General features: G+C 38.5%; 1 protein-coding gene across 4 annotated transcripts in view; it reads right to left on the reverse strand.

Moving 5' to 3' along the window:
• Window positions 1-18,462: 18,462 nt before the first annotated feature.
• pam (peptidylglycine alpha-amidating monooxygenase) overlaps window positions 18,463-23,563 on the reverse strand; it is a 109,976-nt gene continuing 104,875 nt past the window's right edge. For all 4 annotated transcript variants that reach the window (XM_035991296.1, XM_031287260.2, XM_031287255.2 and 1 more), the window contains one exon: window positions 18,463-20,889. In XM_035991296.1, the coding sequence (XP_035847189.1) occupies window positions 20,711-20,889 (179 nt within the window). In that variant the 3' untranslated portion in view covers window positions 18,463-20,710. The remainder of the gene's footprint in view (window positions 20,890-23,563) is intronic.

The following is a 23,563-nucleotide window of genomic DNA, read 5'->3' on the forward strand; positions in this document are numbered from 1 at the left end:
ATGTTTTGATTTTGTTTTTGAATAAAATGTTATTAGCAACAAATTATCTCATTCAAGTCAATTTTATTTATAGTATAAAATAACAAGAGTTATCTCAAGACACTTTACAGATAGAGTAGGTCTAGACCACATTCTATAATTTACAAAGCCCAACAATTCCAGTAATTCCCCCAAGAGCAAGCATTTAGTGTGACAGTAGCGAGGAAAAACTCCCTTAACTAAGGCATTGTCCCCTGTTTCTTTCCCATTGCCAAATAATCCTGTTACTTCCTTCCTCCTGTCACCAATATCTTCTTCTTCCTCCACTTCTGACCCCACATCTTTAAAACAAAGTCAAATGCATACATTTCCAAGCATCTATGCAGTGGTGAGAGGGATTGAAATTATACTACGGATATAGATTTTTTTTAAAATACATATTTGAAGTTTTGTTGTTTGTATTATAAATTAGCAAATAAAAAAAAACGAATCCAATACAACATGAACTGATGATTGTTGTTTGCAGTTCAATGTATTATGTATTAGCAAATTAAAAAAACGAATCCAATACAATATGAACTGACATTCTATAGTTCCACCCCAAACTGGCTTTTATTTTGAAGGCGAAGAAAATAAGGGGCGTGGCGTGAGCGGGGGGCGTGACGTGACGGGGGCGTGGCGTGACGGGGGCGTGGCGTGAGCGGACGCAAGCCGCAGCTGGACTATATTGGGAAATTCACAGTTTCTGAATCTGTCTTCATTTCAGATTGACAAAGGTCAGTTTAAAAGATTTTCGTCAGATTTTGAGAGGCTCATCTGCTCGCCATTTCCGGGTGAGTCCCGACTGCCCTGTCTCCCGACTGAACATGTTGGGTCGGCCAAAATGAATGCGGACGGCCGACGGCACGGGACACACTGAACAGACTCGAGTCACCGACTTCGCCAGACGGTCCGACGGCCATTTATCGGGCTGGTGTGTCTTCTCTCTACACGCCAAAAAAGCTCTCTGACGCTCAATACACATGATTCTGTCATAGAAACATCTTTTTAAAACACCCTGGTAGGAAATGACTGCAAAGCTGTTTTAGTGATGGAAACAAGGTTTATATGTTTCTATTCTGATATTATAGGAGCTCAATATGCATGATCCTGACACAGAAACATCTTTATCATAGATTCTGGTAGGAAATGACTGCAGAGATGTTTTATTCACGGGACAACTTCAGACATAAGAAGTTAGGAACTCAATACACATGATTCTGACATAAAAAGAACATCTTTATAAGAGATTCTGATAGGAAGAGAGGTTCTAGTGATGGGAAAAGGTTGACAATGAAGATATTAATAATAATAAAATACAGTTTCATGTATTTGTCTCATGTATTGTATTGTGTTCGGTCGGCCGGCCAGCGGCGGCAATCTGAAATGGAATGAAGCCAGCAGCCACGGCAGAGAGCAGAAACACAGGAGTCGAACATGTCCCATGACGTTTTTGTTGCCTTTTTTTCAACTCCAAGACTCCTCAAAGACTTCTTAAGAGTTTGTGTTGCCTTTTTATCGCCTCTTTTAGACCTTTTTTTGCCTTTTTTGCCACCTTTTTGTTGCCTTTTGAGACGTTTTTGTTGAATTTTTTTCAACTCAAAGACTTCGCAAAGACTTTTTGTTGTTTTGTATTGCATTTTTGCCACCATTTTGTTGCCTTTTTGTCGTATTGTAGTTGCCTTTTTTCGCCTTTTTGTTGCATTTTTGCTGTCTTTTTTTCGCCTTTTTGTTGCCTTGTGTTGCATTTTTGTTGCATTTTTGTCATCTTTTTGTCGCCTTTTCGTTGTATTTTTGTTGCATTTTTGTTGACTTTTTGTCACCTTTTTGTTACATTTTTGTCACCTTTTAGTTGTAGTCCATGACCCAGGGCCCCAAATTTGGGCCATCGGTATCATCTGGGATAGTGGTCTCATAGTGATTTTTGGCAAGGTATACACCCCTAGTACTAGAAAAATCACGATAGCAGTGTAGGGGTGGTAGCGAAATCACTTTTTTTCAGCTCATGAAGTTACTAGCCCCCTAATATAAATTCCGTTTTTGAAATCTGGTGTATATCTGGTTTAGGCTCATGGAGGTGACATATTATTGTCAATAATATGTGTATATAATATGTGCTTGGTTTCCAATGGGAAAGGGGACCTTTAAGTCTGACAAACACAGACTTCTGTGTTTGTCACATATGACTTCTTTAAACCAGAAATAACACACATTTTCTCACAATTTCCACCTAAACTGTATGCTTTCTTTTATCCCTGGGGCATGAAGGAACATCAGCACAAAACTCAACAACTTCAATACTCAAGGCACTCTGATGATTCAGAAAATGTACAATATACCCATATTTGTGAGAGCCTTAAATTAGACTTGTGCCCTCAGTGATGTGAGCACAACTGAACGATGCCAAACTGCTACAGACATTTCTATTTATTTTTTCATTTTATGTATTTACTTTTTGCTTCTATACCCCTCTGGATGTAAAAAGTTATATTGTATGTTTTTCTTTTTCATACATATTTATGTATGAAAAAGAAAAACATACAATGTATTTACATATTATCGAAAGGGAATGGACATTGGACATCTGGAGCAAGAAACTATTGATACAAAACCTTTGGTTCTGTACAATTCTGATGTTAACAACTGTAATTCCATTTGTACTTGTCATTTGATGTGAAATTCCCCAATAAAAAGATAATAAAAAAAAAATAAAAAAAATTAGACCTGTGCAGCCAGCACAAGTCTTCAAAATAGAATAGAGCCAATAGAATGGACAAATAGAATACCCTATTGTCCAGGGCCAAATGGCCTATTTATTACAGTTGTAAAACAAAAAAACAAAGCAAGGTTTTGTCAGTTTTGTGAAAAGATCGTTGGTTCAGTTGACTGGTTATAACAACACTACCAACTATGCCATCCCATCTTCAATCAACTTCCAATGAGTTCCAGGGGTATTAAATATAAGTACAAAATACTTTTTCTCTTGTGCTTGTGAATTTATGGGGAATAGACAGAGGGAGATTATACCCATAGCTGTACCTGTAACAGTAGCTAATGTAAGCTTGGTGTTTTTTGCAGGCTAGCTATCTAGCAGGCTAGCTAGCTTGCAGGTTAAACAGTGTAATAATACACTGTTTAACCTGCACTGTAACTGCTACAGTGCAGGCTAGCTAGCTACATCAGTTCTCCTGGATAACGATTATCAGAGGTGAGGCTGATGATTGAGGCTTCAGCTAATAGCTTGTATCTCACAAGTCTAACTTAACAGTATGAAGTCCAATAAACTGAGTTTTTCTTTCCCCTTACTGTTAAGGTGCTTATTTTGTTGGTGTTGGTAACACTCTTCTTGTGTTTTTCAATTGTTGTTAGATGCAACAAGTATATAGTCTCAGTTGTCATTGTTTGTTTACATCCTGCTGCCGTAAAGATGACAGTCACTTCTTCTTCTGCTTTGGTATGTTACAGCCATAGATGGCACTACTACTACCCCCTATCTGTTAGCTGTTAATTTGAAATGATGTATATAAAGTAGACAACTTTATTTTTGTTTTTGTGTTTCTGTTTTTTTTTCTTATTAATGCAGAGTCCTGAGTTCAATAGATGGACTTTACCATCATATTTTGGTTTACTCACGGAAATGCTCCGGAATATGGTGTCTGGGGCTGCTGGGTTGTCTTGAAGGGTGTGGCTGTTTTGTGTTTTTTTTGTGGGTTTTTTCTGTATGTCTATGTGCTATGTGTGTATCTGTACTGCTCTAACTTATGAATTACGGAACCTTTATGGTTGTAAACATGCATCATTGTATTCAATCACTTTCATATTTATGTTTAATAAGTGACAGAAGGCCTACTACTGGTTATTTTTGCACTTTCAATGGATGGATGAATGCTAAAGGTTTAAAAATCATTCACTTAAACATTAGGAGTCTTTTGCCAAAAATTGACTTACTTCGTGCATGGGTTGTTCTCCATAAACCTAATATTATTACACTGTCTGAATCATGGCTTAACAGTAACATCTCAGATAACGAAATAAACCTCACAAATTATGTCTTATATAGATCTGACTGGTGCTCCAGGGGTGGAGGTGTGACGATTTATGTTTCCTCTGATCTCGTTTCTGAGTTAATTATACCCACAATGAGCCTCTACATTTTGAATGTGTCTTGTTAAGGTAATCTTTCTCGCAAATAAATGTTTATCAATCGGTAGTGTCTATAGGCCACCCTCTTCACCTGGAGAGTCCTTTAATTTCCTGACCGCTACTATTAATTCCATTTCCTGTAGAAATTAATTTATAATACTGGGTGATTTTAATATAAATTGGTTAGATAAGTCTTCTAACAAAGAAAAACATATACTTAATAGTTTAAGTTTTACTCAATTAATTAATGAGCCTACTCGAATCACCCCTAGACTGGATACTCACTACACACCCGAATAGAATCATAAGGTCTGGTGTTATGTCTGACTGCTTTAGTGATCACTCAGTTGTCCTCACACAAGTGACCTGTGGGATTCAACAAAGAAGAACATTCGAAGGACGCTTGAAAATGAGCTGGGAAATTCTGTAGATATATTTCCAGATGACAAAGCCAAATTGCTGATGGTTCCTCAAACTGTTTCTAGAAAGGATGTTGTCTTGAAAAATCAAAATCTGCTGAGGGAACTCAACGTTTGGAGGGCCAAATCAACCAATGTCAACAAGATCATAGATCAGACATCGTCACATATCAGATCAATCATTGAACAGGAGATGACTGTGACCCCCTGGTCATTCTATCCATCTGATGTGAAAGATAGTGGTTATATCACCTTACCAGATCAACTAGAACAGCTTCTCGTTGGACTGCTCACTGGATGGTGAGGCAGTGGAGGAGCTTCCTGACCAAAGTCAATAACAAAACTAGTCTCATTAGCTTCATAGTGAATGAATGGAGGAAGCCAGAATACAGAGAAAAGCTACAGGAGAAGATTCTATATGCAGCTGTGATTGACAAATGTTACAGAATCACATATCAAGACAGTGAGGAGGTGTCAACTCTCAATGTCAACAAGAAGAAGCAGATGGACAACTACTTCTCCATGCCGCTCATGCCGCAAGAGAGGGATACCAATCTATAGTTATCTGTTCAGAAGACACAGATGTCTTTATCATGTCTTTAGCATTCTATGACAAGATTGAGGCCCCATTGTTCATGAAGTGTGGCACAAGAACCCATACAAGGCTGGTAGCTATCAGGAAGGTTGCAGCCACTGTTGGCATGGACACTAGGGCTCTCATTGGGTTGCACGCCTACACAGAATAGGAGTAAGCGCTTTTGCAGGCAAAGGGAAGACAAGGGCACTTACACTCCTGATGAACAACAAATAAACAGTTGGGCCAGGAATGGGACCTCTCACCAGAACTGAGCAACAAACTGGAGGCATTTACATGTGTCCTCTATGCCCCAAAAGCATCAACCACCATGATCAACAAGCTCAGGTACCACTTTTTCTGTGCAAGGAAAGGTGAAATCGAGAGTCATCAACTCCCACCGTGCAAGATGCTTGAGGCAACACACACTGCGAAGCAAACTATCAGGCTGGTATTTGGAGAAGATGTTTAGAAAAGGACCCACAAGTGCCAAGCCCTGTTGTCAGAGGATGGAAGATGGAGACAGAGGAGGAAGGTGAACAGTTGGTGCTGCACTGGATGGAAGGCCAGCCAGCACCTGAAGCTGTCCTGGATCTACTCGCCTGCAACTGCACAAAAAAGTGTTCACTCCCACGAGTATGTGTATTGCAAATGGCCTCAGGTGCACAGACGTGTAAACTGACAGAGTGTGAAAACCAGGCGACCTGTGTAGAAAGTTCAGATGAAGACGAGGACGACAAAAGAGTTTGTGTTGCCTTTGTGTTGCCTTTTTATCGCCTCTTTTAGACCTTTTTTTGCCTTTTTTGCAACCTTTTTGTTGCCTTTTGTAGACATTTTTTGTCTCATCTTCGTTTTATTTTTGTTGCATTTTTATTGACTTCTTGTCGCCTTTTTGTTGCATTTTTGCAACCTTAGTTGCATTTTTGTTGCCTTTGTGTTGCCTTTTTGTCGCTTTTTTGTCGCATTGTAATTGCCTTTTTGTTGCCTTTTTGTCGTCTCTTTGTCGCAACATTTGTGTCGCCTTTTTGTCGCATTGCAGTTGCCTTTTTGTCGGCTTTTTGTAGTTGCCTTTTTTGTCGCATTTTTGTTGCCTTTGTGTTGCATTTTGTTGTCTGTCGCCTTTGTGTTGCCTTTTTGTCGCATTTTGTTGCCTTTATTGACATTTTGTCGCCATTTTGTCGTCTCTTTGTCACCTTTGTGTTGCCTTTTTGTCGCATTGTAGTTGCCTTTTTGTGTTGCCTTTTTGTCGCATTATAGTTGCCTTTTTGTGTTGCCTTTTTGTTGCATTTTTGTCGCCTTTTTGTCGCATTGTAGTTGCTTTTTTGTCGGCTTTTTAGTTGCCTTTTTTATCGCATTTTTGTTGCCTTTGTTGCATTTTGTCGTCTCTTTGTCGCCTTTGTGTCGCATTGTAAAAAAGCCTTTTCGTAGGCTTTTTGTTGCCTTTTTTGTCGTCTTTTTTTAGACCTTTTTGTTGCCTTTTTTGTTGCATTTTTGTCGCCTTTTCTGTTGCCTTTTTTGTTGCCTTTTTGTCGTCTTTTTGTTGCATTTTTGTCGTCTTGTTGTCGCCTTTTTGTCGCCTTTTGGTTGCCTTTTTGTCATCTTTTTGTTGCCTTTTTGTCGTATTGTTATTGCCTTTTTGTTGCATTTGTGTCGCAATTGTGTTGCCTTTGTGTTGCATTTTTTGTCGTCTTTTTGTTGCATTGTCTTTTTGTTGCCTTTGTGTTGTCTTTTTGTCGCATTGTAGTTGTCTTTTTTGTCGCCTTTTTGTTGCTTTTTTGTCGCATTGTAGCTGCCTTTTTGTGTTGCCTTTTTGTTGCATTTTTGTCGCCTTTTTGTTGCCTTTTTGTCGCATTGTAGTTGCCTTTTTTTTTCGCCTTTTTGTTGCCTTTGTGTTGCCTTTTTGTCGCATTGTAGTTGCCTTTTTTGTCTCTTTTTTGTCGTATTTTTGTTGCATTTTTGTTGACTTCTTGTCGCCTTTTTGTTGCATTTTTGTCGCCTTTTAGTTGCCTTTATGTTGCCTTTGTGTTGCCTTTTTGTCGCATTGTAGGTGCATTTTTGTTGCATTTTTGTTGCCTTTGTGTTGCCTTTTTGTCGCATTGTAGTTGCCTTTTTGTTGTCTTTTTGCTGCATTGTAGTTGCTTTTTTGTCGTCTTTTTGTTGATTTTTGTTGCATTGTAGTTGCATTGTAGTTGCCTTTTTGTTGCATTTTTGTTGCCTTTGTGTTGTTTTTTTGTCGTATTGTAGTTGCCTTTTTGTCGCATTTTTGTCGCATTTTTGTTGCTTTTGTGTTGCCTTTTTTCGCATTTTTGTTGCCATTGTGTCGCCTTTGTGTTGTCTTTTTGTCGCATTTTGGTTGCATTTTTGTTGCCTTTTTGTTGCCTTTGTGTATCATTGTTGTCATCTTTTTGTCGTATTGTAGTTGCCTTTGTGTTGCATTTTTGTCATCTCTTTCTTGCCTTTTTGTCACCTTTTTGTTGCCTTTTTGTTGCATTTTTGTTGCCTTTGTGTTGCCTTTTTGTCGCATTTATGTTGCTATTGTGTTGCATTGTTGTCTTTTTGTTGTTTTTTTGTCGCCTTTGTGTTGTCTTTTTGTCACCCTTGTGTTGTCTTTTTGTCGCATTTTGGTTGCATTTTTGTTGCCTTTTTATCGCCTTTTTTAGACCTTCTTGTTGCCTTTGTGTTGCATTTTTGTCGTCTTTGTGTTGCCTTTGTGTTGTCTTCTTGTCGCATTGTATTGTCTTTTTGGTCGCCTTTTTGTTGCCTTTTTATCGCCTTTTTTAGGCCTTTTTGTTGCCTTTTGTGCTGCCTCTTTGTTGCTTTTTTGTCGCCTTTTTGTCGCATGTAGTTGCCTTTTTGTTGCATTTTTGTTGCATTTTTGTTGCCTTTTTGTCGCCTTTTTGTTGCCTTTGTGTTGGATTTTTACCATCTTTTTGTCGCCTTTGTGCCTTTTTGTTGCATTGTAGTTGCCTTTTTTGACTCCTTTTTGTCGTATTTTTGTTGCATTTTTGTTGACTTCTTGTCGCCTTTTTGTTGCATTTTTGTCGCCTTTTAGTTGCCTTTGTGTTGCCTTTCTGTCGCATTTTTGGTGCTTTTGTGTTGCCTTTGGTTGCATTTTTGTTGCCTTTGTGTATCACTGTTGTCGTCTTTTTGTCGTATTGTAGTTGCCTTTTGTCGCATTTTTGTTGCCTTTGTTTTGCCTTTTTATCGCCATTTTTAGGCCTTTTATTGCCTTTTTTGCCGTGTTTTTGTTGCTTTTTTGTCGCATGTAGTAGCCTTTTTGTAGCATTTTTGCTGCCGTTTTGTTGCTTTTTTGTCGTCTTTTCGTCGCCTTTTTGTTGATTTTTGTTGCATTTTTGTTGCCTTTGTATTGCATTTTGTTGTCTCTTTGTTGCCTTTGTGTTGCCTTTTTGTTGCATTGTAGTTGCCTTTTTGTTGCCTTTGTGTTGTTTTTTTGTCGTATTGTAGTTGCCTTTTTGTCGCATTTTTGTTGCTTTTGTGTTGCCTTTTTTCGCATTTTTGTTGCCATTGTGTCGCCTTTGTTTTGTCTTTTTGTCGCATTTTGGTTGCATGTAGTTGCCTTTTTGTTGCATTTTTGTCGCATTTTTGTTGTCTTTTTGTCGCATTTTTGTTGCCTTTGTGTTGCATTTGTGTTGCTTTTTTGTCGTCTTTTTGTTGATTTTTGTTGCATTTTTGTTGCATTGTAATTGCCTTTTTGTTGCCTTTGTGTTGTCTTTTTGTCGTCTTTTTGTCGTCTTTTTGTTGCCTTTGTGTTGTCTTTTTGTCGCAATTTGGTTGCATTTTTATCGCCATTTTTAGGCCTTTTATTGCCTTTTTTGCCGGCTTTTTGTTGCTTTTTTGTTGCCTTTTTGTCGCATGTAGTAGCCTTTTTGTAGCATTTTTGATGCCGTTTTGTTGCATTTTTGTTGCCTTTGTGTTGCATTTGTGTTGCTTTTTTGTCGTCTTTTCGTCGCCTTTTTGTTGATTTTTGTTGCCTTTGTATTGTCTTCTTGTCGCATTGTATTGTCTTTTTGGTCGCCTTTTTGTTGCCTTTTTATCGCCTTTTTTAGGCCTTTTTGTTGCCTTTTGTGCTGCCTCTTTGTTGCTTTTTTGTCGCCTTTGTGTTGTCTTCTTGTCGCATTGTATTGTCTTTTTGGTCGCCTTTTTGTTGCCTTTTTATCGCCTTTTTTAGGCCTTTTTGTTGCCTTTTGTGCTGCCTCTTTGTTGCTTTTTTGTCGCCTTTTTGTCGCATGTAGTTGTCTTTTTGTCGCATTTTTGTTGCCTTTGTGTTGCTTTTTTGTCGTCTTTTTGTTGATTTTTGTTGCATTTTTGTTGCATTGTAGTTGCCTTTTTGTTGCATTTTTGTTGCCTTTGTGTTGTTTTTTTGTCGTATTGTAGTTGCCTTTTTGTCGCATTTTTGTCGCATTTTTGTTGCTTTTGTATTGCCTTTTTTTCGCATTTTTGTTGCCATTGTGTCGCCTTTGTGTTGTCTTTTGGTTGCATTTTGGTTGCATTTTTGTTGCATTTTTGTTGCCTTTGTGTATCATTGTTGTCATCTTTTTGTCGTATTGTAGTTGCCTTTGTGTTGCATTTTTGTCGTCTCTTTCTTGCCTTTTTGTCACCTTTTTGTTGCCTTTTTGTTGCATTTTTGTTGCCTTTGTGTTGCCTTTTTGTCGCATTTATGTTGCTTTTGTGTTGCCTTTTTTTCGCATATTTGTTGCTATTGTGTTGCATTGTTGTCTTTTTGTTGTTTTTTTGTCGCATTGTATTGTCTTTTTGGTCGCCTTTTTGTTGCCTTTTTATCGCCTTTTTTAGGCCTTTTTGTTGCCTTTTGTGCTGCCTCTTTGTTGCTTTTTTGTCGCCTTTTTGTCGCATGTAGTTGTCTTTTTGTCGCATTTTTGTTGCCTTTGTGTTGCTTTTTTGTCGTCTTTTTGTTGATTTTTGTTGCATTTTTGTTGCATTGCAGTTGCCTTTTTGTTGCATTTTTGTTGCCTTTGTGTTGTTTTTTTGTCGTATTGTAGTTGCCTTTTTGTCGCATTTTTGTCGCATTTTTGTTGCTTTTGTATTGCCTTTTTTTGCATTTTTGTTGCCATTGTGTCGCCTTTGTGTTGTCTTTTTGTCGCATTTTTGTTGCATTTTTGTTGCCTTTGTGTATCATTGTTGTCATCTTTTTGTCGTATTGTAGTTGCCTTTGTGTTGCATTTTTGTCGTCTCTTTCTTGCCTTTTTGTCGTCTCTTTCTTGCCTTTTTGTCACCTTTTTGTTGCCTTTTTGTTGCATTTTTGTTGCCTTTGTGTTGCCTTTTTGTCGCATTTATGTTGCTTTTGTGTTGCCTTTTTTTCGCATATTTGTTGCTATTGTGTTGCATTGTTGTCTTTTTGTTGTTTTTTTGTCGCCTTTGTGTTGTCTTTTTGTCACCCTTGTGTTGTCTTTTTGTCGCATTTTGGTTGCATTTTTGTTGCCTTTTTATCGTCTTTTCGTCGCCTTTTTGTTGATTTTTGTTGCATTTTTGTTGTCTTTGTATTGCATTTTGTTGTCTCTTTGTTGCCTTTGTGTTGCATTTTTGTTGCATTGTAGTTGCCTTTTTGTTGCATTTTTGTTGCTTTTGTGTTGCCTTTTTTCGCATTTTTGTTGCCAGTGTCGCCTTTGTGTTGTCTTTTTGTCGCCTTTTTGTCGCATTTTGGTTGCATTTTTGTTGCATTTTTGTTACATTTTTGTTGCCTTTGTGTATCATTGTTGTCATCTTTTTGTCGTATTGTAGTTGCCTTTGTGTTGCATTTTTGTCGTCTCTTTCTTGCCTTTTTGTCACCTTTTTGTTGCCTTTTTGTTGCATTTTTGTTGCCTTTGTGTTGCCTTTTTGTCGCATTTATGTTGTTTTTGTGTTGCCTTTTTTTCGCATATTTGTTGCTATTGTGTTGCATTGTTGTCTTTTTGTTGTTTTTTTGTCGCCTTTGTGTTGTCTTTTTGTCACCCTTGTGTTGTCTTTTTGTCGCATTTTGGTTGCATTTTTGTTGCCTTTTTATCGCCTTTTTTAGACCTTCTTGTTGCCTTTGTGTTGCATTTTTGTCGTCTTTGTGTTGCCTTTGTGTTGTCTTCTTGTCGCATTGTATTGTCTTTTTGGTCGCCTTTTTGTTGCCTTTTTATCGCCTTTTTTAGGCCTTTTTGTTGCCTTTTGTGCTGCCTCTTTGTTGCTTTTTTGTCGCCTTTTTGTCGCATGTAGTTGCCTTTTTGTTGCATTTTTGTTGCATTTTTGTTGTCTTTTTGTCGCATTTTTGTTGCCTTTGTGTTGCATTTGTGTTGCTTTTTTGTCGTCTTTTTGTTGATTTTTGTTGCATTTTTGTTGCATTGTAATTGCCTTTTTGTTTCCTTTGTGTTGTCTTTTTGTCGTCTTTTTGTTGCCTTTGTGTTGTCTTTTTGTCGCATTTTGGTTGCATTTTTATCGCCATTTTTAGGCCTTTTATTGCCTTTTTTGCCGCCTTTTTGTTGCTTTTTTGTTGCCTTTTTGTCGCATGTAGTAGCCTTTTTGTAGCATTTTTGTTGCATTTTTGTTGCCTTTGTGTTGCATTTGTGTTGCTTTTTTGTCGTCTTTTCGTCGCCTTTTTGTTGATTTTTGTTGCATTTTTGTTGCCTTTGTATTGCATTTTGTTGTCTCTTTGTTGCCTTTGTGTTGCCTTTTTGTTGCATTGTAGTTGCCTTTTTGTTGCATTTTTGTTGCCTTTGTGTTGCATTTTGTTGTCTCTTTGTTGCCTTTGTGTTGCATATTGTTGTCTCTTTGTTGCCTTTGTGTTGCCTTTTTGTTGCATTGTAGTTGCCTTTTTGTTGCCTTTGTGTTGCCTTTTTGTCGCATTTTTGTTGCTTTTGTGTTGCCTTTTTTTCGCATATTTGTTGCCATTGTGTTGCATTATTGTCATCTTTTTGTTGTCTTTTTGTTGCCTTTGTGTTGATTTTTGTTGCATTTTTGTTGTCTTTGTATTGCATTTTGTTGTCTCTTTGTTGCCTTTGTGTTGCCTTTTGTTGCATTGTAGTTTCCTTTTTGTTGCATTTTTGTTGCCTTTGTGTTGTCTTTTTGTCGTATTGTAGTTGCCTTTTTGTCGAATTTTTGCTGCCGTTTTGTTGCATTTTTGTTGCCTTTGTGTTGCATTTTTGTTGCCAGTGTCACCTTTGTGTTGTCTTTTTGTCGCCTTTTTGTCGCATTTTGGTTGCATTTTTGTTGCTTTTTTGTCGTCTTTTCGTCGCCTTTTTGTTGATTTTTGTTGCATTTTTGTTGTCTTTGTATTGCATTTTGTTGTCTCTTTGTTGCCTTTGTGTTGCCTTTTGTTGCATTGTAGTTGCCTTTTTGTTGCATTTTTGTTGCCTTTGTGTTGTCTTTTTGTCGTATTGTAGTTGCCTTTTTGTCGCATTTTTGTCGCATTTTTGTTGCTTTTGTGTTGCCTTTTTTCGCATTTTTGTTGCCATTGTGTTGCCTTTGTGTTGTCTTTTTGTCGCATTTTGGTTGCATTTTGGTTGCATTTTGGTTGCCTTTGTGTATCATTGTTGTCATCTTTTTGTCGTATTGTAGTTGCCTTTGTGTTGCATTTTTGTCGTCTCTTTCTTGCCTTTCTGTCACCTTAACATTTTTGTCACCTTTTTGTTGCCTTTTTGTTGCATTTTTGTTGCCTTTGTGTTGCCTTTTAGTCGCATTTTTGTTGCTTTTGTGTTGCCTTTTTTTCGCATATTTGTTGCCATTGTGTTGCATTATTGTCATCTTTTTGTTGTCTTTTTGTCGCCTTTGTGTTGTCTTTTTGTCACCCTTGTGTTGTTTTTTGTCGCATTTTGGTTGCATTTTTGTTGCCTTTTTATCGCCTTTTTTAGACCTTCTTGTTGCCTTTGTGTTGCATTTTTGTCGTCTTTGTGTTGCCTTTGTGTTGTCTTCTTGTCGCATTGTATTGTCTTTTTGGTCGCCTTTTTGTTGCATTTTTTGTTGCCTTTTTATCGCCTTTTTTAGACCTTTTTGTTGCCTTTTGTGCCGCCTCTTTGTTGCTTTTTTGTCACATGTAGTTGCCTTTTTGTTGCATTTTTGTTGCCTTTTTGTCGCATGTAGTAGCCTTTTTGTAGCATTTTTGCTGCCGTTTTGTTGCATTTTTGTTGCCTTTGTGTTGCATATGTGTTGCTTTTTTGTCGTCTTTTCGTCGCCTTTTTGTTGATTTTTGTTATATTTTTGTTGCCTTTGTATTGCATTTTGTTGTCTCTTTGTTGCCTTTTTGTTGCATTGTAGTTGCCTTTTTGTTGCATTTTTGTTGCCTTTGTGTTGCCTTTTTGTCGCATTTTTGTTGCTTTTGTGTTGCCTTTTTTTCGCATATTTGTTGCCATTGTGTTGCATTATTGTCATCTTTTTGTTGTCTTTTTGTTGCCTTTGTGTTGATTTTTGTTGCATTTTTGTTGTCTTTGTATTGCATTTTGTTGTCTCTTTGTTGCCTTTGTGTTGCCTTTTGTTGCATTGTAGTTGCCTTTTTGTTGCCTTTGTGTTGTCTTTTTGTCGTATTGTATTTGCCTTTTTGTCGCATTTTTGCTGCCGTTTTGTTGCATTTTTGTTGCCTTTGTGTTGCATTTTTTCGCATTTTTGTTGCCAGTGTCGCCTTTGTGTTGTCTTTTTGTCGCCTTTTTGTCGCATTTTGGTTGCATTTTTGTTGCTTTTTTGTCGTCTTTTCGTCGCCTTTTTGTTGATTTTTGTTGCATTTTTGTTGTCTTTGTATTGCATTTTGTTGTCTCTTTGTTGCCTTTGTGTTGCCTTTTGTTGCATTGTAGTTGCCTTTTTGTTGCATTTTTGTTGCCTTTGTGTTGTCTTTTTGTCGTATTGTAGTTGCCTTTTTGTCGCATTTTTGTCGCATTTTTGTTGCTTTTGTGTTGCCTTTTTTCGCATTTTTGTTGCCAGTGTCGCCTTTGTGTTGTCTTTTTGTCGCCTTTTTGTCGCATTTTGGTTGCATTTTTGTTGCATTTTTGTTACATTTTTGTTGCCTTTGTGTATCATTGTTGTCATCTTTTTGTCGTATTGTAGTTGCCTTTTGTCGTCTCTTTCTTGCCTTTCTGTCACCTTAACATTTTTGTCACCTTTTTGTTGCATTTTTGTTGCCTTTGTGTTGCCTTTTTGTCGCATTTTTGTTGCTTTTGTGTTGCCTTTTTTTCGCATATTTGTTGCCATTGTGTTGCATTATTGTCATCTTTTTGTTGTCTTTTTGTCGCCTTTGTGTTGTCTTTTTGTCACCCTTGTGTTGTTTTTTGTCGCATTTTGGTTGCATTTTTGTTGCCTTTTTATCGCCTTTTTTAGACCTTCTTGTTGCCTTTGTGTTGCATTTTTGTCGTCTTTGTGTTGCCTTTGTGTTGTCTTCTTGTCGCATTGTATTGTCTTTTTGGTCGCCTTTTTGTTGCATTTTTTGTTGCCTTTTTATCACCTTTTTTAGGCCTTTTTGTTGCCTTTTGTGCTGCCTCTTTGTTGCTTTTTTGTCGCATGTAGTTGCCTTTTTGTTGCATTTTTGTTGCCTTTTTGTCGCATTTTTGTTGTCTTTTTGTCGCATTTTTGTTGCCTTTGTGTTGCATTTGTGTTGCTTTTTTGTCGTCTTTTCGTCGCCTTTTTGTAACATGCAACAAAAAGGCAACAAAGAGACGACAAAATGCATTACAAAGGCAAAAATTGTTGCATTTTTGTTGCCTTTGTATTGCATTTTGTCGTCTCTTTGTTGCCTTTTTGTTGCATTGTAGCATTTTTGTTGCCTTTGTGTTGTCTTTTTGTCATATTGTCTTTGTGTTGCCTTTGTGTTGTCTTCTTGTCGCATTTTATTGTCTTTTTGGTCGCCTTTTTGTTGCCTTTTTATCGCCTTTTTTAGGCCTTTTTGTTGCCTTTTGTGCCGCCTCTTTGTTGCTTTTTTGTCGCATGTAGTTGCCTTTTTGTTGCCTTTTTGTTGCATTTTTGTTGTCTTTTTGTCGTCTCTTTGTTGCCTTTTTGTTGCATTGTAGCATTTTTGTTGCCTTTGTGTTGTCTTTTTGTCATATTGTCTTTGTGTTGCCTTTGTGTTGTCTTCTTGTCGCATTTTATTGTCTTTTTGGTCGCCTTTTTGTTGCCTTTTTATCGCCTTTTTTAGACCTTTTTGTTGCCTTTTGTGCCGCCTCTTTGTTGCTTTTTTGTCGCATGTAGTTGCCTTTTTGTTGCATTTTTGTTGCATTTTTGTTGTCTTTTTGTCGCATTTTTGTTGCCTTTTTGTTGCCTTTGTATTGCATTTTGTCGTCTCTTTGTTGCCTTTTTGTTGCATTGTAGCATTTGTGTTGCCTTTGTGTTGTCTTTTTGTCGTATTGTAGTTGCCTTTTTGTCGCCTTTTTGTCACATTTTTGTTGCTTTTGTGTTGCCTTTTTTCGCATTTTTGTTGCCATTGTGTTGATTGTTGTCGTCTTTGTGTTGTCTTTTTGTTGCATTTTGGTTGCATTTTTGTTGCATTTTTGTTGCCTTTGCATCATTGTTGTCATCTTTTTGTCGTATTGTAGTTGCCTTTGTGTTGCATTTTGTCATCTCTTTCTTGCCTTTCTGTCGCCTTAACATTTTTGTCACCTTTTTGTTGCCTTTTTTGTCACCTTTTTGTCGCATTTTTGTTGCTTTTGTGTTGCCTTTTTTCGCATTTTTGTTGCCATTGTGTTGCATTGTTGTCGTCTTTTTGTCGTCTTTTTGTCGCCATTGTGTTGTCTTTTTGTCGCCCTTGTGTTGTCTTTTTGTCGCCTTTTTGTCGCATTTTGGTTACATTTTTGTCGTCTTTTTTTCGCCTTTTTGTTGCCTTTGTGTTGTCTTTTTGTCGCATTGTAGTTGTCTTTTTTGTTGCCTTTGTGTTGCCTTTTTGTTGCCTTTTTTGCCGCCTTTGTGTTGCCTTTTTATCGCCTTATTTAGACCTTTTTGTTGCCTTTTTTGCCGCCTTTTTGTTGCTTTTTTGTCGCCTTTTTGTCACATGTAGTTGCCTTTTTGTCGCATTTTGTCGCATTGTAGTTGCCTTTTTGTAGCATTGTTGTTGCCTTTTTGTCGCATTTTGTCTTCTCTTTGTTGCCTTTGTGTTGCCTTTTTATTGCCTTTGTGTTGCATTTTTGTTGTCTTTTTGTCGCCTTTTTGTTGCCTTTGTGTTGCCTTTTTTCGCATTTTTGTTGCCTTCGTGTTGCATTTTTGTTGCCTTCGTGTTGCATTTTTGTTGCCTTTTTGTCACATTGTAGTTCCCTTTTTGTCGCCTTTGTGTTGTCTTCTTATCGCATTGTATTGCCTTTTTATTGCCTTTGTGTTGCATTTTTTGTTGTATTTTTGTTTCGCCTTTTTGTTGCCTTTGTGTTGCCTTTTTTCGCCTTTTTGTTGCCTTTGTGTTGCCTTTTTTCGCATTTTTGTTGCCTTCGTGTTGCATTTTTGTTGCCTTTTTGTCGCCTTTGTGTTGCCTTCTTGTCGCCTTTGTGTTGCCTTCTTGTCGCATTGTATTGTCTTTTTGGTCGCCTTTTTGTTGCCTTTTTATCGCCTTTTTTAGGCCTTTGTGTTGCATTTTGTCTTCTCTTTGTTGCATTTTTGTTGCCTTTTTGTTGCATTTTTGTCGTATTGTAGTTGCATTTTTGTTGCCTTCGTGTTGCCTATTGCCGCCTTTTTGCTGCCTTTTTTTAGATGTTTTTGTCGCCTTTTATGTTGCCTTTTTTAGACATTTTTGTCTAGACATTTTTGTTACCTTTTTTGCCACCTTTTTGTTGCCTTTTTTTAGATGTTTTTGCTGCCTTTGTCGCCTTTTTTAGGAATTTTTGTTGCCTTTTTGTTGCATTTTTTTAGATGTTTTTGTTGCCTTTTTTCAACTCAAAGACTCAAAATCAGTGTAAAAATGTAGTTTCCCCTCGCAGGATCAATAAAGTATGTCTTAATCTTAATCCCACAACCTCCATTATGCTTTGCAGATACTTTATTACACAAATAACATAGTTACTGAAAATAGTACTTTTGCAGCAAAACCAGTGTGACAAAAATAAATATCAGATAGCCCACATGTGACTGCAACTTTAGAAATGCAATATGTATGGCATGCTATTAAGGAAGTAATTCATTCAAACTGTATGGCAAACTCAGCATATAGATAGAAACATAACTATTTGATGAGTCGCAGAATACAGGATTCAATTCAGGAATAGGGAATAAAATATTGAACAAATTAAATGAAACCTTAGAATACAGAATGAAATTGAATATTCTGATTAGACAAACAACATCCTCATACCACCACCTTTGTGTTTTCCATTATGTTGGTGTGTGTGAACATGTTTCCTATATTTTCAATTTTCCATTCATTCCTACAAATTAGTATTGATCAAATCAAACGTGATCAATTAATAACTTTTTTCAAGTTAAATCTCAACAATATACTAAGTTGCAGTTGTTAAGAAACAATTCCAGTTATTGAAAGTATAATGGAATTTTCAACGGCTGCTGTACCTGTGCACAAAAGATTCTTTTGTACAGCAGCCATTGAAAATTCCATCTGCTGATACAGATCCATTAAAATGCAGACATGCACTTGCAGCCCTATGAAGACAAAGATTTAAAGAACCATACAAGCTGTTTTGCAGGATTTAACCTGTTTGCTACAAGTTGTATTCTTTAAATCACAAACTAACCATTTTGCAAACGATGCTGCTATGCTTTAGAAATTTTGATTTATTTTTTTCTACTGTTCCAGGTATTTCCATACAATATATAGAGCTGAAGCAATTAGTCAAAAAAAAAAATCAACATTAATCAAAAATTGATTGAAAGGGAATCTGCAACTATTTAAAAAAAAAACAAAAAAAAAACATTGATATTATAATTTAGGTAAAAATGACAAAACTGAAAACTGAATATTTGCTAGCTTTCTCTGTCGTCTATGATAATCATTATCAGGTTGGACAAAACATGATATTTGAACATTTAAATTTGGGCTAAAGATGGATAATTTAAAATATTTTCTGACATTTTATAGACAAAACAATTGATCAAGTAATCCAGATTTGCCAGATTATAAATTAGGAACACTGTTAGTTTCACCCCTACAATATTAGGTGATGCAGTGCAGACTTTTCAAATTACTCTACACTTTAAGTGCATTACCAAACAATAATGTTCACTGCTTTGGATTAGACAACTCAAGTGTGTTTTAAGAGTTTTAACAGCATGCACATGCATGCTGTTAAAACTTTTTTACATAAAAATGGAGACGGAAATATCAAATATAAATAATTTGTAGGTAGAAGGAAACAACTTGCAAACAGAACAATGTGGTCCTCAACATGTTAAGATGTACTGTTTCTCAATTAATGCTATTTCTTTATTCCGTCTGAAGTTATTAGTTTGATGTAATAGTTACAGTGCTCGAGACTTGGCTGTTTGATTGGCATCTTACACACACACACACACACACACACACACACACACACACACACACACACACACACACACACACACACGTAATAGTATCAATTTTCCATTCACTTGAATGAAGAGAAATCAATATAGTACAAGTTCTACTAGCAGCAGCTGGTGCATTTTGTAATGGCAGGTGCTGAAGAAAGGCAAAATACAGAAAAGGCACAACATTACAAGTGAAATGTTACTGACTAAAATATTAACCAAACAATTGTTGAAATAATGCTGTGTTTAGCTACATGGAAGAGATTAATGTATGCACTTTTCCAGTAAACTTAACAGTTATACTGTATACCATATCAGTGCTGTTAAACTATTCATTTTTAAAATCACAATAATTGCAAAATTCCATAATTAATCCGGCTTAATTGAATTTTTCCTTAGATATTTAAATGTCATGAAAAGCACTGTATTTATGTTTTGTGTTCCTTTTTTAGGGCCCCTATTTTAATTTAGCAAGCGCAGTGACCAGCAAAAGTGGTACATCTCGAGCCCACGGACTGTGCGCCTACCCTCACCTGCTACTTTGGTTCAGCAGCGCAAAGTGTAAAAAGGCTGGGTGAAGTGGAATATAGAAGAGGAGGTGTGGCAATCACTAATCACATCACTGCTCTCATCGCACTGAAACAGCTAAGCCAATCACAGTGAGGCATAACAGCAACAGCTCAGCAAAAGAAGTTCGGCTTATCCAGGAAATCAGATTGTTGTCTGATGGTGCAGAGTGGCACCATAAGACACAGTACCACAAATCTGCAGCCAGAGGCAGATGGTGTGGGGTTTGACAATGACAATTGAAAAAAAGAATAAAAAAAGTTTGCTGAAGCCGTTTACATGATTAATCCAACACTATTTCAGGCTTAATTCTACTGTATCTCAGAATGTAAATAATTACATCATATTGTATGAAATGGTACTTTTGCTAAAAGCTTTTGGGTTCATGACTCCCGGTAATCTACTGTCTCCCTCATGAACAACTGCTACTGTGGCACTTCTTAAATCAGAGGCTGTAGATTTATCGATATACGTGTCCTGATGCCCTCAAATGTCTGCAGAGATGAACTAAAGGAGAAACTGTTCATATGAAGCTGGGCATACAGAAACTGTAAGAATCACTCATATTATTTCATAGATCATCAATTTACTGATGTTCCATCAAGTTCCTTTCGGGTTTAACCACATTAAAGCAACCAAAAAGGGCAATTAAAATGCACCTACTTGAATGTTTAACAACATTCTCTCCAAGTATTTAGTTTGCTCTTGTTGACAGAATCAACAAATTGGCAGCGGAGTGACTTGCCTCAGAAACAGACATGGTTCAGAGACATCTATTCCCACCTTCACCAAACTTCTCCCAAAATTCCAAGGACTCTTTCTGCACTTCCACCTGTTTGTACCTCTCTTCCCACCTGGGCAAACAGCTGGACAAAGCTAATGTCTCGATCAGAAAAAGAAAAAAAATGTCGTAGTTCTGCTTGTGCTGGTCATAGCACTGCCATGAAAACAGAGCCATTAACGTTTTCAAACTGGTCACTTTAAGTACAAATATATAACATCAACTGACTAACTGTAAAATACTTGACCACATTTCAGTCACAGAAATTCCCCATCTAAAGTAGTAAATTCAGTAAAGTTTAGTTTATTTTTAGTTAAAATAAATAAAAATCCACAAATGGGCTTAGATTTGTTTTATCTGTTTTCAATATCAAATAACTTATTTCACAATTTCTCCTGATTGTTCCTGATTCTCATTTTAAGAAAATCTCTAAAATAAGAAAAAAATTAAAAGTTGAGTTATCTCTTGTTTTGGGTTGAATCTGACACCAGATATTGTAACGTGTGTCCAGGGGATTGTGCTAATAATTTCACTAAATACAAGTTTGATTTCGGAAAAACAATCTTTCATCGTGATATGTGTGAATTGTGTCACCAATGCTGCATCAAGATCACAGGTAAATTAAATAAAGATGAAATAAATCGTCTAAATTATGCTAAATTATTTTATATACAGCATATATTTAAATATATAAACAATACGATTGGCAGCTAACACAACAGTTACACACATGACGAATAACATACATCTTGAATTGCCAGAAAAAACAAAGGTTGGTGGCTGGTCCCAGAGTGTCTAAGAGGAGGACTGAAGAGGCGGCAGAGCAGAGTACTCCTCATTCTCGGAGTCGCTGCTGTCCTCATCGTTCCTCTCCTGGTCGCTGCCTTCAGTACTCAGCTGGTCAAAGCCCTGACGACTGTAACCCTTACGGGATGCAAAGAAGTTCCCAAGGTTCAGACTGCCCACAGCTTTACCTGGCAGAAGAAAAAGCACTAACAATGATTATCTACAATTTTAACAAATACAATTTGCTCCTTCTCAAGGAAGATTCAAACTTGTTGCTGGCAGGTGTTTAGCATGGAAAGGGCAAATGGTTTTTGACTGCTATTGCTGTGACACCGAAAGCTGTGATGCTGGAGCGCATTGGTGCCAAACCCTTTGTTCAAACGTTGTCTTACTGTTTATGGATTTAATGCTGAAAACTGAAAAAAATGGACATTTTCATGCTGTACGGTAAAGATTCAAGATTCAAAATCCTTTATTAATCCCACAATGGGGAAATTCACACTGTTGCAGCAGCAAGGAATAAGAGTAAAGTAGAAGACACACGTCACTCTGAGTGCGCGTGCGCGAAAGCTGCATGCTGCCTGTTACCTGCTCCAGCTTTTTAGTTCGCTTTTTTTTTTTTAACTTTTTTAACTTTCATTCTCTTTTGTTCGTTCTTGTTTTATCACTTTAACTCTGTGAACTCCTGCCCTCTCTAACGAGGTTACTTTGCAGAGTTTTGGTGCTTTTTTCGTGTTGTTTTTTTTTTAATCAATGCCGTTTTCACCGGGACATACAGTACAGCTGATCGCTCTAATGCCGGCCGGCATTGCGGTCAGACAAGCTAATATACCACCCGAACTCTGGAGAAAAACACACCGGGGACGCAGAGGAGGGAAGCAACGTCGGGGGAATAGAGGAGGGTTGAGACGGGATGGGCGTATGGAGAGAAGAAGATTTAAGCCCTGTCTCCCCTCTGTTGTTATGGGAAATGTACGGTCCCTTAGCAACAAAATGGATGAGCTAACGGCGCTAACGCGGAGCCACCTGGAGTAGCGCGAGTGCAGTCTGATGTGTTTCACGGAGACATGGCTGCACAGGGACATTACGGACCAGAACGTCTCCGTGGATGGCTTCCACACTGTCCGGGCGGACCGGGATTGCACCGAGAGCGGTAAGCGGAAAGGCGGGGGGCTTGCCGTTCTAGTAAACAGCAGATGGTGTCATATCACGATTAAAGAACAGCTCTGTAGCCCGGATGTTGAACTGCTGGCCGTTGGACTCCGTCCATACCATCTGCCTAGTCCATCCGTCCATACCATCTGCCTAGAGAGATCCCACATGTCATCACTGTTGTCGTGTACATCCCTCCCTCTGCAAACCCAACATCTGCCTGCAGCATCATTCACACCACCATCTCCAAACTACAGACTCAACACCCCAGTGCCCTCATCATCATGTCGGGAGACTTTAACCACGTCACCATGGATAGAGTTCTGCCGACATTCAAACAATATGTGAGCTGTCCTACCAGAGAAGAGAGGACCCTGGACCTGATGTATGCTAACATTAAGGAAGCATACACCTCCTCTTCTCTCCCCCCTCTTGGCAGGTCAGATCACAACCTGGTTCACCTCAAACCCTGCTATGTGCCTCTGGTGAAGAGGAAGCCTACAACCACAAGAACAGTGAGGAGGTGGTCGGATGAGGCTTATGAGGCACTGCAGGGCTGCTTTGAAGTGACGGACTGGCCTGCACTCTGTGAGCCCCATGGGGAGGACATTGATGGGCTCACAGAGTGCATCACGGACTACATTAATTTCTGTGTGGACTGCAATGTCCCTGCTCGGACTGTAACCTGCTATGCCAATAATAAACCCTGGATCACCGAGGACATGAAGGCTATCCTGAATGAAAAGAAGAGGGCGTTCAGAGATGGCAACCGTGATGAGGTGAGGAGAGTGCAGGGGGTACTCAAACTCAAAATCAGGGAGGCTAAAGACAGTTATAGGAGAAAGCTGGAGAGTAAACTCCAGCATAACAACATGAGGGATGTGTGGGCGGCATGAGAACCATCACTGGGTTCCAGAAGACTGGTGGCATGGGGTTGGAGAGCCGTGTGGACCGGGCCAATGATCTGAACCTATTTTTCAATAGGTTTGATACTGCGGCCCATCCCCCACAAGTCTCTGCTGCTGGCTGCCCAACAAAAACTGCCACTTCACCTCCTCCTACTCCTCCTCCTTACAGGCCCTTTGTCTGCACCTCACCACCTCAACTCACACCCTCCTACTCCACCCCTCCCCCCGGCTCTACACCATGTCCTCTACAACCTGAGGACCTCACCCCTCCCCCTACAGTCACCTCTACAGTGTTCTTCACGCCTGACCTGGTGAGAAGACAGCTGACTAGACTCCACTCCGGCAAAGCTGCTGGTCCAGACGGTGTATTTTCCAGGGTGCTTAACGCCTGTGCCCCCCAGCTGTGTGGAGTACTAAGTCTAGTCTTCAGCCTGAGCCTGCACCTCCAGAGGGTCCCCGTGCTGTGGAAGACGTCCTGCCTCGTTCCTGTGCCCTTTGGCACTGCGTCCCAGTGGCCCTCAGGACTACAGACCGGTGGCTCTGACGTCCCACATCATGAAGACCTTTGAGAGGCTCGTCCTGGAGCAGCTAAGGCCTATGGTCAGGCCCTTCACTGATCCACTACAGTTCGCCTACCAGCCCAGCCTGGGAGTTGAGGACAGCATCATCTACCTGCTGAACATAGTCTACACTCATCTGGACAAGCCTGCGAGCACTGTGAGAGTCATGTTCTTTGACTTCTCCAGTGCTTTCAACACCATCCGTCCGGCTCTACTGGGTGAGAAGATGACTGCGATGCAGG

This window comes from Sander lucioperca, chromosome 14, assembly GCF_008315115.2.
Source record: "Sander lucioperca isolate FBNREF2018 chromosome 14, SLUC_FBN_1.2, whole genome shotgun sequence".
Lineage (NCBI taxonomy): Eukaryota > Metazoa > Chordata > Actinopteri > Perciformes > Percidae > Sander > Sander lucioperca.